This window comes from Procambarus clarkii, chromosome 85 (genome assembly GCF_040958095.1).
Source record: "Procambarus clarkii isolate CNS0578487 chromosome 85, FALCON_Pclarkii_2.0, whole genome shotgun sequence".
NCBI lineage: Eukaryota > Metazoa > Arthropoda > Malacostraca > Decapoda > Cambaridae > Procambarus > Procambarus clarkii.
This window is the reverse complement of record NC_091234.1, coordinates 15654288-15668271: the sequence shown is the minus strand read 5'-3', so window position 1 is coordinate 15668271 and position 13984 is coordinate 15654288. Positions and strand designations below refer to the sequence as shown.

The 13984-nt window shown below is 39.6% G+C and overlaps 1 protein-coding gene across 1 annotated transcript in view; it reads right to left on the bottom strand.

Moving 5' to 3' along the window:
- The window catches only part of LOC138358667 (protein amalgam-like), a 19901-nt gene extending 9030 nt beyond the window's left edge, over positions 1–10871 (bottom strand). Inside the window, exons 1-4 of the mRNA XM_069316747.1 lie at positions 10859–10871; positions 4982–5878; positions 1005–1163; positions 91–464 (exon numbers count right to left, since the gene is read on the bottom strand). Of these exons, the coding sequence (XP_069172848.1) occupies positions 91–464; positions 1005–1163; positions 4982–5036 (588 nt within the window). The 5' untranslated portion in view covers positions 5037–5878; positions 10859–10871. The remainder of the gene's footprint in view (positions 1–90; positions 465–1004; positions 1164–4981; positions 5879–10858) is intronic.
- Between the last annotated feature and the right edge of the window lie 3113 nt (positions 10872–13984).

The window sequence follows — 13984 nt, the reverse complement described above, 5'->3', positions numbered from 1 at the left end:
TGACACATAATGCAGGAAAATCTAAATCTATCACACTGATGTTTCTCAGTATCGCTTCGCATGTATGTTAGCATCTGCGCCTTCACTAACCTGGTGGACGCGGTCTCCAGAGGGCAAATGTCCTTCTTTACGAGACCAGCGGATGATGGGCTCAGGGTTACCATGGGCCTTGCATTCCAAGGACACATTGTGGCCCTTAGCGACCCTCTGCTCTGGCGGCACCAGGGATCTGACAGAGGGCGCGTACTGGACATCCAGGATGTGCCTCAGCTGAAGAGGCGGCTCCAGGTCGAACTGACAGATGAAAGTGCCGGCGTCTCTGGGTCGCGTGTGGGAGATGGTGAGTCTGGAGCCGTCGACAGCCATTCTGGGGTCTGGAGTCACCTTATCGGTGCCCACTGATAGCAGTTTCTCGCTGCCACCGTTAGCTGGGACTTTCTTGATGATTAGCCTGTTGCGCCCGCCTGAGGAACCAAGAAGCAGGTGGAAACAGCTGAATAGTATAGAGCAAAATTAATCCCATATACAATTGTTCCGATTTGTTTCAATTCGATGGACATGCCATACACAGGACGATGTCGAGAGACATAAGCGGCCCTTCGTGTACACTCTACACTGAGCTTAATGACACACAGTCAGTGTATATGGTTTTATAGCAGGATATTGAAGAAACAAATCGAAGTGCTCATTAGGAAGTGAGAGGTGGGAGTGAGTACCTGCAGACCTGGAGATGAAAATATAGACCAATCGACGTCGAAATGGAAATGAGACCTACGATCTCACTCATAACCTGCACGCCATAAGACCTGTAGGTCGAAGGGACCTCCAAAGGACCTGAAAGCGAAAGGTTACGCCAAGAAATCAGGAGAAAGAAGTGTACATCAAGAAACCTTGGCGGTTGAAGTGAAGACCAGCGTATCTGTAGGTCGAACTGAACACTATAAGCCTTGATGCTAGAAGTGTACACCTACAGAAGTGGGTTTAAAGGTACCATACCCACGTACCTGGGTTCTCCACATCACAGGGGATGATGACGGACTGGCCCACCTCCACAGTGAAGGTCTGAGGTCGGGCCAGAAAGGTAGGAGGCTCAATGCCTGACTCCTGGTAGTAGTAGATATCAGTGTAGTCGTAATCTCCCTTGAACGTCCCCTTTGACAGACCTGGGGAGCAGAGTCGGATGGTTAGTCTCCTGTAACCTTACCAAGAGCAGTGACTTGTAGTATATTTAGCTTCGTTCTACAATGCTATATTCTCGTAATGGTTTGACGCTTTCCCCATGATAGTTCCCTTTCATTTCCCTTCTTTCTTGACTCAAAATGTGGAATCCCGGGTTCGATTCCTGCTTAAGACACAAGACTCAAAGGGGCATGTTTCCTAGCACTGAAAAACTGTGCTCACCCAGCAGTAAATAGGTACTTGGGAGTAACTGCTGGGAGGTGTCAGTATATATATATATATATATATATATATATATATATATATATATATATATATATATATATATATATATATATATATATATATATATATATATATATATATATACACTCACAGTTTGCATTCTCGTCTCTGCTCAGTCATATACTCGTTCTCCATATTTGAGTTGATTTTTGTGTTGACTAAAAACAAGAGTTGCAATCTACGAAACACACACAACCCTTGGAGAACGCTGCTCATTTGTTCAAGCAGAGCGTTAGTCTTACGTTATATTTAATGGTACATAAACACTTGTGTCTTGACACTGTAATCGACAAAATGGTGGACAGGTTTGGTGCTTCAACCAGTTCAATTTTTATCTTAATTACCTCAATTACATTTATATTAAATTGATACGACATTTTAGACAATTCATATTGTCTGAAAATAGTCTATAATGCCTGGCACAAACCCCGTCTCCGAAGACCTGGATGAGGTCTTCGAACAGTGATTGCAATATGTATTTTCTGTAAAACATATCACAATGTAATACAATTAATCAAATAAAGATATCATATTGCATTAAATAATATGAAAGTAGGGGTGGTAGGAGAAGAAAATATTCAAGTGCTCTGTGATTATCCACAAGGTCTTCTCTGAATACCCTTTATTCTCTTCTCCAAGGCTATGGGTCCCTACAATTGCACCAGAGGTGATACCCTTAATATATATATATATATATATATATATATATATATATATATATATATATATATATATATATATATATATATATATATATATATATATATATATATATATAATATATAATTATCGTTGTATATATCATATATATACATAATGAGAAAGAGAGAGAGAGAGAACAGAGACAGAAGAAGAGGGACAGAGGGGCAGAGGCAAAGACAGCAAGAGAGGGAAGAGATATAGACAAAAAGAGAGAGAGACAAAGACAGAGAGAGAATAAAGAAGAGAGAGAGAAATGGGAAATTAATACTGAGCAATACTTAAGCCTGGAAATCAAAAGCGATATAAATATTAATAACAGTGTGAGAGAAATTCTGAAAATGAAGATTCTCATCATCCTATCCATTGTTTTTCCTGGAAAATGTTGTGTTTGCTTTGTTATGCTCGTTAGCTCGTTTGATATCATCATTTCCGGCTCCTCTGCATATTGCGTTCCTTCGGCCAGATATGATTGTGTTTTGTATTCTGTATTGTGTTTATTTTCTTGGAATTTATCACTGTTACAATAATCATTTTATGTTGCCCATTTGAAGACTTTATTGATTTCAGACTGTCGGTTATTCAGTGTCTAATATATAAGATATTTTCATGTTGATTTTTACATTAAATGCAAACGATGATATGAAGTTTTTACGTCATTTTGTTTAAGTACGGTGCAAGTACCATGTATTTGGGCAAGTACTAATACTATATAGTACACGGTACTAAGCAAGTACAATTGTGGAAGTACCGTGCCCTGGGGAACAGCGCTTTTAAATGTCATAGTACTTGAATTTATTTGATTGGACTCACTGTTTACATTTTGTGTGAGAGGAAATTTAATATATTTCGCAATAATTCTGTTATCTGTATCAACCTGCCTTGGCTTTGCGCCCAGGGGAACCTGCTGCATGGGTAACAGCTTCTCCTACCCTGGCTTTGCGGCCTGGAGAGGCCACTCCAGACCGACAACCAGAGCACAACTCCATAGTCTCCTGAGACTGATGGACGCCTATCACTATGGACTTAGTATTATGGGTTATCACCCCCGTCCACATTTATACAAGTCCTTTGCAATGTGCATGTCAACAACATTTTTGCATTTTCCAAAATAGACGGAATACATTTGGACAGTGCAGTCACTACGATTTCCCGGAAGCATTTATCATGCTTCCGTGAATTATTTAGGTCAATTAATTGCGAAACATGATTTTGCTGCTCTAAATCCCTCGTGCCTTGGGTTGTGAAGTTCATTGTCCTCCATAAAACTGGAGATTCGATTCCTTAGCACTTTGGAAAGCTAAAATTATATGTGATGCTAATTCGACCCGTCTTTAATTTTTAGCCAACTCTTCGCTACCTCCCTTGTGGAGTGGAGTTATATCTGGTGATTTAGGAGCCTCTGGTATCTCTCCCATGTCCAGTATTTTGTCCCCATACACTCGTGAACACTCGTTCTACTTGTACCTTCCATTTCTGTACTAATATAGAGTTCAAGGAGTTAGTACTCTCAGCTGAGTACATGGTTGTTACTTTCTCAATCAAAGTTTGCTGCGATCGTATGAATATCGGTTTTATTTTGATCAAATTATGGCTATCGTTTTTTATAAAGATGTCTGGATCTTCAAGTGTAGGCGATGAGTCACAATAACGTGGCTAAAGTATGTTGACCAGACCACACACTAGAAGGTGAAGGGACGACGACGTTTCAGTCCGTCCTGGACCATTCTCAAGTCTGGATCTTCAACTTTAATGTTGTTCATTGGGGAAGCTAAACATAGTTTCATACTGAACTTTCAGGATTTCATTAATTTCTTTGTCGTTCTCTTGTGACTGAAGCATGGTTCTGGTCTAAGAGTCCCTCTGTGGACTCTTGTGAGTCCAAGTCCAAGACTCTTTGAAGGTTTTTATATTTTTGATTTTACATGGATATCTTGTGGCTACTTTGTGGAGGTTCCGGGGATCAATCGCTCCGTAACCCGGTTTCCACCAGGCTGTCGTCTGATCAACCAGACTCTTATTTCCAGGTCGATTTCATTTTTAATGGCACTATTCGTTATTCCTAAAAGGTGTATACACGTGCACTTAACTCATTCGACCAATTAAAGACTTTATAAAGGAGGATAAAGCTTTAAGAGGATAAAGCTGGATCCAAATAAAGATCCAGCTTTATCCTCTAATGTAATAGTAATTTAACATTAAACAAAGTTTTTTTCCAAATGAAAAACAAATAAGTAAAATAAATAAATTTGTTCCTAGGGTCAAACTTCAGATAAACTGATACTGAATATCAGTTCTTAACTTACAGTTTAAACAGGAACTTGAGGTCTACTCCTGTTGAGCCCTATTATCTTAATAATAAAAAATAAAAGTGCTGGAAAATGCACTTTAATTATAGCATATAAGTTTATTGTTTTACTTTATCGACAAAATAATGCAATTATTAAACAGATTTTTTTAGATAATACAGATAGATAAAATCACTTACAAATTGCAAAATTATCACATGAAATTAGTTTATTTAGAACAGCTACGAAGATAAGACAGATTGAAATAAGATAATAAACATGAAGGAATTGATAGATAGAAATAAGCCGAGAAGAGCAGGTGGGAGAAGGGCCTAATTATCCTTCCTAAACATCGACACCGGTACATAGTGTCGAATACGTTCTTTGAGAAATATACTTCCAGGGAAAAAAGTGTTTCCAGGAAATATTCCCTCTACGTTACTTTCCTCTGCCCCTCTGAGAGGTAGGACGCAGGAGGAATTCTCAGGGGACTCCTATCAGGAGTCTTGTCCACTTTATAGCTGACTTACCTTGGGGCGTGAGGAGGAGGAGGGCGAGGAGGGTGTAGTGTGCTGTCGTATCCATCTTGCTGTGTCCTCAAACTGGTCTGACAGCTGGTCACTACACTGCCAGCTGTCTACTACACTGCCAGCTGTTGTATTCACCCACACCAACGGCAAATCAGACTTCCAGCTGTTTCATTCAGACACAACAGCTGGATATGACACTTCCAGCTGCTGTCTTGACTCATTCCAGTTTGTTGTGCTCTCTGGCAAGTACTCTGTGATTCTTAAAAACTTTGGAGCCTCTCTGGAAGCAATTGCTAATTACCAAGATAGTTAGGGAAGTTCTGAGTTCCAATGCTACTCAGTATGAGGTTGAAACACTTTTCTTTGCCTTGTAGCCTCTTCACTTTTTTCAAAGTAACTTGTTACTCCAGTTATTCACATTAGCCTAGTACTTATAACTGTTAACTGATGGTTTCTGTAACTGTTCGCAGCTACTTAGCTCCTCAAATGTTCACAATCCATCAGGGGTTATGATGAAATTGTGGCTGTATAACTTATCTGATGTAAGGGGGAACCCACGCCATTTTTGCATAGCTACAGCTCTTTCGCAAGTTAGAGCCCCCTTAACCACACCACCTACAACCACAGAAACTTCAACCACAGTAACTTCAACACTCATCGATACACCCTTCACTAAAACTCATTTCTCAGAGACATGAAGTCGTAATCTTTGGAATCTGTTTAGTATCATTGCTCAAAATCTCTTCTTGAAAACTGGTTAATTACTGCAATTTCTCTGGTTGAGATTCGTGTTTTCAGTGCAATAGTTTATGTGATCAGTGGTGCAAGAGTCCTTTAGGAACACAGTAAAGAAAAGAAGTCCTTCTTGCTTCTTCTTCTTCAACTTTATTTTAATTCCTGCTGGAGTAAAGCAAATGCATAACTAATAATATATTAATCCATGCAAACGAATAAGGGGTAAAAAAAAAAATTTTATATTACAATTTCATTATAATTTAATTTCATGCTTCATACAGGTCGACGTTCAATCCCCGACCGTCCACAAGTGGTTGGGCACCATTCCTTTCCCCTCCGTCCCATCCCAAATCCTTATCCTCACCCCTTCCTAGTGCTATATAGTCGTAATGGCTTGGCGCTTTCCCCCTCTGATAGTTTCCTTTTCCTTCATGTTTCTGGCGCTGAATATATTTTTTTCTTTATATATTTTGAAGCCTCTTTTGTGTATATATCCTCGGTAAGTAGCAAATAATAAGTAGAAAGTAGCATTGATGGGAAGTGACTTGGGTCTAGGGAAGTGGTGACACTAACCAGTTGACCAGTCCAAGCAACGAGGAGGCCTGGTCGAAGACCGGGCCGTGGGGTCGCTAATCCCCGAAACCACCTCAAGGTAACCCTCAAAGCCCAGTAACTGAGACAAGACACATCAGGCTTAATCTTACTCGCACCTACACAGTCTAGTTTGATTAAAGAGCAATATAAAGGAAGTTCTCTAATGGGAAGAACAATCCTTATCAGAACCTCTATAACGAATACATGGAAACACAATTACTCAAGATGATTACTTAACAGTTTGGGCGTTTCTTGTTGCTTTGAAAAGGGCCAGGTCTAGACACCTGACTTACCCGGACGCCAGGAGCATATATATATACATATATATATATTCTTTTGAAGATGTATTTTTAAATATGAAAGTACTTAAGGAAATTCCTGCCTTATTCCTTCGTGGTCTGACAGTGTCACATTGTTCATGGTGTGTTAATTTTTGTGATTTACACACACATGCACACTATATATATATATATATATATATATATATATATATATATATATATATATATATATATATATATATATATATATATATATATATATAATAAAATATGCAATTGACGATCACAAAACACTGATCATTTTATGCGGAAAATCCACAGAGAAATATGAAAGAAAGTGAACGTTTCGGCCTGTTAAAGCCTTTGTCAACACTACAGTCTGGTGTTGACAAAGGCTTTAACAGGCCGAAACGTTCACTTACGTTCATATTTCTCTGTGGATTTTCCGCATATATATATATAATATATATATTATATATTATTCACGGGATACTTGGATTTACAAAAAGACCCACTTGCTTCCTGAAGACATTGGGAGGATATTTTCACCCGAATTTTCACACAGTAAACTTCCACCAGAACACAGAAGGCGAATTCTCACAGTAGAAAAAGACGATATGTATTTAAATATTCCTATCAACGTGACTTGTTGATATTACGAAGGAAATTTCAAGATAATATTTTTTAACGTGAAAATCATACTTTATGTGGTTTAAAGCTGGGAACTTTATTGCAAAATACGTCATTGATGCATGGTGCTAAATGCTGTTGATGTAAAATGGTAAGTATTATTGATGTAGGGTGTTATTGATGGTAGTTTGAAATGTTATAGATGCAAGGTACAGAGGCGCTGGACAAGCAAGCTGGAAATTTTTGAGTCTCTTGTTGTTTCAATTAGTCTAGAACCCATGCAGTGCCTTCAAAAAAACTTGGTGGCATTCTTACCCCTAGACGCTAAGAAAAAGAGGAGACGACGACAATATTGTCGATGAGTTTTGGCCATCACATCTGAGCCGGATGTTTGGTTTTGAGTATCCGGCAGATACTTTTCATCCGGCAGAGTATCCGGCAGAGTATCCGGCAGATACTTTTTATCCGGCAGAGTATCCGGCAGATACTTTTTATCCGGCAGATACAAACAAACTTTTAATTGTGAACGTTTTTTGGGGGAAAGTTAAAGAAATTTTTACATTTTTAACTCTAAAGTACATGTGGGTCCAATTTCCTATGGTCCTCCACTGATCCAGTGTAATTAAAACATTGAGATAGTTCATATGAAATCAAAAAATTAATAATATTTAAAAAAAATGGGACCACACTGAATCACATTCACCACATTATTTCCTAACTTAAATGACACCTTTCAGTCATTCAGTCATTCACTGTTAGTATACAAGTGTCTAAACAATCTAATATAATCACCAATCACATGATGATTGGAGATTCGATGAGACAAATGATTATGTTGCAGAATGTTATTCATGCAAGTTGATGTTAATAAGGAAGATGGCAAAATAATAATAAGAAAGGTTGTAAATGTTAAAAAAATAAGTTGTAAATGTTAAAAAAAATAAGTTGTAAATGTTAATAATGTAATTTGAAAATTTTTATAATGCAATTTTGACATATTAATAATGAAGATTGTAAATGGTAATGATACAAGGTAGAAATAAAAATAACACATTGTGTAAATGTAAATTATTATGAGCATATATGCTAATAATGAGGTTCTAAATGCTCACTTGTTGTAAATAGTACCAATGAAAGTTGTAAATGTTAAATAATGATACACTGTAAATAACATCGTGTAAATTAGGAGTAAATGGAAATAATTCACGCAGTAAATGACTATATATGTTGTAAAAATTAATGGATGAATTTGATTTATTCTTCAGACGCTTGCAGGCAGCTCTGTAACCCTGTAATGCAAGCCTGAACATTTTGCTTCCTGTATCTGAAGGCTAATGCGCTGACGCAATTTTTTAAAACCAACGACTGTAATGAATGTTATATATACAAAATACTAAGGAAATTATAATTACATATAATGTTTAACTCTCTCTCTCTCTCTCTCTCTCTCTCTCTCTCTCTCTCTCTCTCTCTCTCTCTCTCTCTCTCTCTCTCTCTCTCTCTCTCTCTCTCTCATGCGCATATATAATATGATTTTCGGAAATATTAATATATCGGATAGATAGTAATATTTCTTCGGAATACTGTGTTGAACGTGGTTTGAAATACAAGGAAACATCTTAAGTCTTTTTCCTTCATGTTAAAATGTTTTCATATTATTCATTGAGTAAAAATTTCTTCGTGATTCTCACATACACACACACACACACACACACACACACACACACACACACACACACACACACACACACACACACACACACACATGCTGTAAACAACCGATGCTCGAAAGGCGGGATCCAAGAGTCAATGCTCGATCCTGCAAGCACATATAGGTGAGTACATATAGGTGAGTACACACACAAACACACACAAACACATTAAATAAGGAGGCATTTAGATCGCGTCACATCACCTACGTGAGACCAGTCTTACAGTATGCCGTCCTATCGTGTAGGCCTATCTAATAGAACACATATCAAAACCCATAAAGGTTTAGAAGTTTGAGGACGAGCCTCGTCCCAGAATTGCGAGTTGAGTACAAAGAGACGGAAAGAACTAAGTCTGACGACAGCTAGAACAGAGGAGAGAGAGAGGGAGGGGAAACATGATAGAGACGTATGAAATATTAACGGATATAACCAAACCACACATCAGAAAATGAAGAGACGGCGACGTTTCGGTCCGTCGATTACTCACAGTCGACTTGATAACGGTCCAGAACGGACCGAAACGTCGTCGTCTCATCTTATGATGAGTAGTTTGGTCAACATATCTTCAGTCACGTTACCGTGACTCCTTTGCAAATACTAAAGGGATTGAAAAAGAGGAAAAGTTCGTAATGAACACTAATTCAACATCAGAGCACGGATGAAACCTTGAGACTCAAATGAGCAAAAGGGATATTAAACAGTTTTCTTTTGCCTAAGAGAAATCAGAAAATGAAAAGATCTGAAGAAGCAGACTGAAGGAGCACACTCCATTTATAATTTTAAAAGAAGATATGATAAGGAAATTGGTCAGGAGTCATTGCATTAGACAACCGGCTGCTGGAATGGTGGGGCCCAAGAGCTTATGCTCGATCTTACCGGCACAAATAGGTTAGTATAAATAGGCGAGAGCGCATGCATGCACGCACACAGCCCGATTCCTGAGCCCAATAGGCTCAGGAATCTGTTGACCAGTTGATTGACAGTTGAGAGGCGGGACCAAAGATCCAGAGCTCAACCCCCGCAAACACAACTAGGTGAGTACACACACACACACACACACACACACACACACACACACATATATATATATATATATATATATGTATATATATATATATATATATATATATATATATATATATATATATATATATATATATATATATCACTATATTAATATATTCGTGGCACCGTCTAGGCAGAAGCTGCTCACAGTGGAATGTAATGTAATAAACTAAACAATGTTTACATGAAGATTCCCAAACTTTATTTCACCAAGTTCTCAGGATTTTCAAGACTTTAATAATGTCAGCTGGAAAGAGATAGGTGGATTTTAAGTTTGTTTTTTTACCAGGTTGGTAAAAGTAATATTATTTCATATATTTGCGAGTATAATAGTCTATGATGATCAGATGTGTGTCCAGGAAGTTTGTCCTTAAAGACTCGCCTGTAAAATGTGTATATATATATTTATATATATATATTGCTGTGAAAAATTTTCCAATGTGTGAATTTCTTGAGGCGAAGGTAGAATGTCTCAGTGGTGAGTAATGTCTCGCAAGATGCGACTGTAGAGGGAGAAAATTTAGTTAACTCCTGCAGGTCATTTGCCCTGTCGTATTCTATATATTTTCCTGCTTTGAATACGATTACAATTGCCTCTGTTATAATACCCCTAAAAAAATTTTAGGTGAGGGTTTTTCAATAATTGTTTTCCTTAATAAATCACTCTGAGTATAGTGAGGCTTAGTTGTATTTTCAGTGTAGGAGACCCAACACTTAATATACCAAAGTCCTTTTTATGGGTGTCGAAGGGTGTTTTGTGGTAGCGAACTCGGTACCCTTAAGCGAGGGGTGTGTGTGTGTGTGTGTGAGACACAGCCTCCACACACACACACACACACATACACACACGTCCGACTCACAACAAGGCTGAAGCCCAACTGACTCTACCTCCAGCTTGCTCTTTCACTCCCTCTCTTTCTCTCTCTCCCTCCCCGTGCCCTCCTCTCTCTCTCTCTCCCCTCCCTCTCTCTCCCATCTCTCCCTCTCTCTGTCCCAACTCCACGACAGGTAAGGAGGCCTGTGTAGGTAAGTCTTCCTTCGCTGCTTTTAGCAAACTTACAATCAGCATTTTTTGCACATTTCCACCGGGAAAATTAATAGAAATATCGCTTTTTCTGCAAATACTTATGAAGCGAAATGCTCTAGGTGGTCAGAAAGAAGTTGTTGTTTATCTTAAAGGAGAGAAATTTCTGCGGGTCTGGGAGCAACGTGAGCTGAGTTCTGCTTGTAGGATGGAGTCTATGTTTATTTTCCTTCAGCCCAATGGAATGAATCCAAGAGAAGAGATGGAAGTCATTTTTACTTTCCTTTCAAGTGTGACTGAATATTTTTTTTTGGGGGGGGGGGAGAGTATTCAAGTGACTTGAGCCTAATGTTTGCTGTCTCTCTGTATGTCTTGTAGTGGAGTTAAATATATCTCAATCAAATGAGTTTCAGAAGCTGCTCTTCAGCAGTTGTGTAGCTGCTCTTCTGTTGCTGTCTATTTGATCTCCTGCTCCTGTCTATCAGTTCTCATGTTGCTGTCTATCTGATCTCCTGCTCCTGTCTATCAGTTCTCATGTTGCTGTCTATCTGATCTCCTGTTGCTGTCTATCAGTTCTCCTGCAGCTGTCTATCAGCTCTCCTGCAGCTGTCTATCTGATCTCCTGCTGCTGTCTATCTGCTCTCCTGCTGCTGTCTATCAGTTCTCCTGCTGCTGTCTATCTGATCTCCTGCTGCTGTCTATCTGCTCTCCTGCTGCTGTCTATCTGATCTCCTGTTGCTGTCTATCAGCTCTCCTGCAGCTATCAGTTCTCATGTTGCTGTCTATCTGATCTCCTGTTGCTGTCTATCTGATCTCCTGCTGCTGTCTATCTGATCTCCTGCTGCTGTCTATCAGTTCTCATGCTGCTGTCTATCTGATCTCCTGCTGCTGTCTATCTGCTCTCCTGAAGCTGTCTATCTACTCTCTTGCAGCTGTCTATCTGATCTCCTGCTGCTGTCTATCAGCTCTCCTGCAGCTGTCTATCAGTTCTCATGTTGCTGTCTATCTGATCTCCTGTTGCTGTCTATCTGATCTCCTGCTGCTGTCTATCTGATCTCCTGCTGCTGTCTATCAGTTCTCCTGCAGCTGTCTATCAGCTCTCCTGCTGCTGTCTATCTGCTCTCCTGCTGCTGTCTATCTGATCTCCTGCTGCTGTCTATCTGCTCTCCTGTTGCTGTCTATCTGATCTCCTGCAGCTGTCTATCAGCTCTCCTGCAGCTGTCTAGTACTCCTCTCTCAGATAAGACTGACATTGCTCAGTAATTTAGTCCAACAAACGGGTCTCAATAGATAATAACTCAAAGCTGAATATAGAGCATGGAGGAAGTGTATATGTCTACTCTGACATTAGACAAAAGAGTAATGATTCTCGGGCCCCAATCAGGCGCCGAATCGTCGAATCCTACCGTCCCATGACATCTCTGATTGGCAACATCAAGTCACATTACTCAGGAAGGTGTGATATTGGACACTATCAGAGCTCTATCGAGTGTCTTGTCTTGAGATTATCTTGAGATGATTTCGGGGCTTTAGTGTCCCCGCGGCCCGGTCCTCGACCAGGCCTCCACCCCCAGGAAGCAGTCCTTGACAGCTGACTAACTCCCAGGTACCTATTTTACTGCTAGGTAACAGGGGCATTCAGGGTGAAAGAAACTTTGCCCATTTGTTTCTGCCTCGTGCGGGAATCGAACCCGCGCCACAGAATTACGAGTCCTGCGCGCTATCCACCAGGCTACAAGGCCCTATGTCATGTTGTACTCTAAGATAAATGCACTAAAAGACATATGAATCCAACATTAATTTATACAAAATAAATCCGGGAAGAATTAAAATTTTCCTGTGATTTTTCTCACATTACTTGAACGTGTGAATGACTGAGAGAAGGATGAGAAACGTTCTGTTCTACTGCAGCAGTGAAACGCTGTCTCAGCTCGTTCAGTATGACCTTAGCTCGTTCAGTATGACCTTAGCTCGTTCAGTATGACCTTAGCTAGTTCAGTATGACCTTAGCTCGTTCAGTATGACCTTAGCTCGTTCAGTATGACCTTAGCTCGTTCAGTATGACCTTAGCTTGTTCAGTATGACCTTAGCTCGTTCAGTATGACCTTAGCTCGTTCAGTATGACCTTAGCTAGTTCAGTATGACCTTAGCTCGTTCAGTATGACCTTAGCTCGTTCAGTATGACCTTAGCTCGTTCAGTATGACCTTAGCTTGTTCAGTATGACCTTAGCTCGATCAGTATGATCTTAGTTCGTTCAGTATGATCTTAGCTCGTTCAGTATGATCTTAGTTCGTTCAGTATGACCTTAGCTCGTTCAGTATGATCTTAGTTCGTTCAGTATGATCTTAGCTCGTTCAGTATGATCTTAGTTCGTTCAGTATGACCTTAGCTCGTTCAATATGACCTTAACTCGTTCAGTATGATCTTAGCTCGTTCAGTGTGACTTTAGCTCGTTCAGCACGCCCTTAGCTCGTTCAATATGACCTTAGCTAGTTCAGTGTGACCTTAGCTCGTTCAGTATGACCTTAGCTCGTTCAGTATGACCTTAGCTTGTTCAGTATGACCTTAGCTCGTTCAGTATGACCTTAGCTCGTTCAGTATGACCTTAGCTAGTTCAGTATGACCTTAGCTCGTTCAGTATGACCTTAGCTCGTTCAGTATGACCTTAGCTCGTTCAGTATGACCTTAGCTTGTTCAGTATGACCTTAGCTCGATCAGTATGATCTTAGTTCGTTCAGTATGATCTTAGCTCGTTCAGTATGATCTTAGTTCGTTCAGTATGACCTTAGCTCGTTCAGTATGATCTTAGTTCGTTCAGTATGATCTTAGCTCGTTCAGTATGATCTTAGTTCGTTCAGTATGACCTTAGCTCGTTCAATATGACCTTAACTCGTTCAGTATGATCTTAGCTCGTTCAGTGTGACTTTAGCTCGTTCAGCACGCCCTTAGCTCGTTCAATAT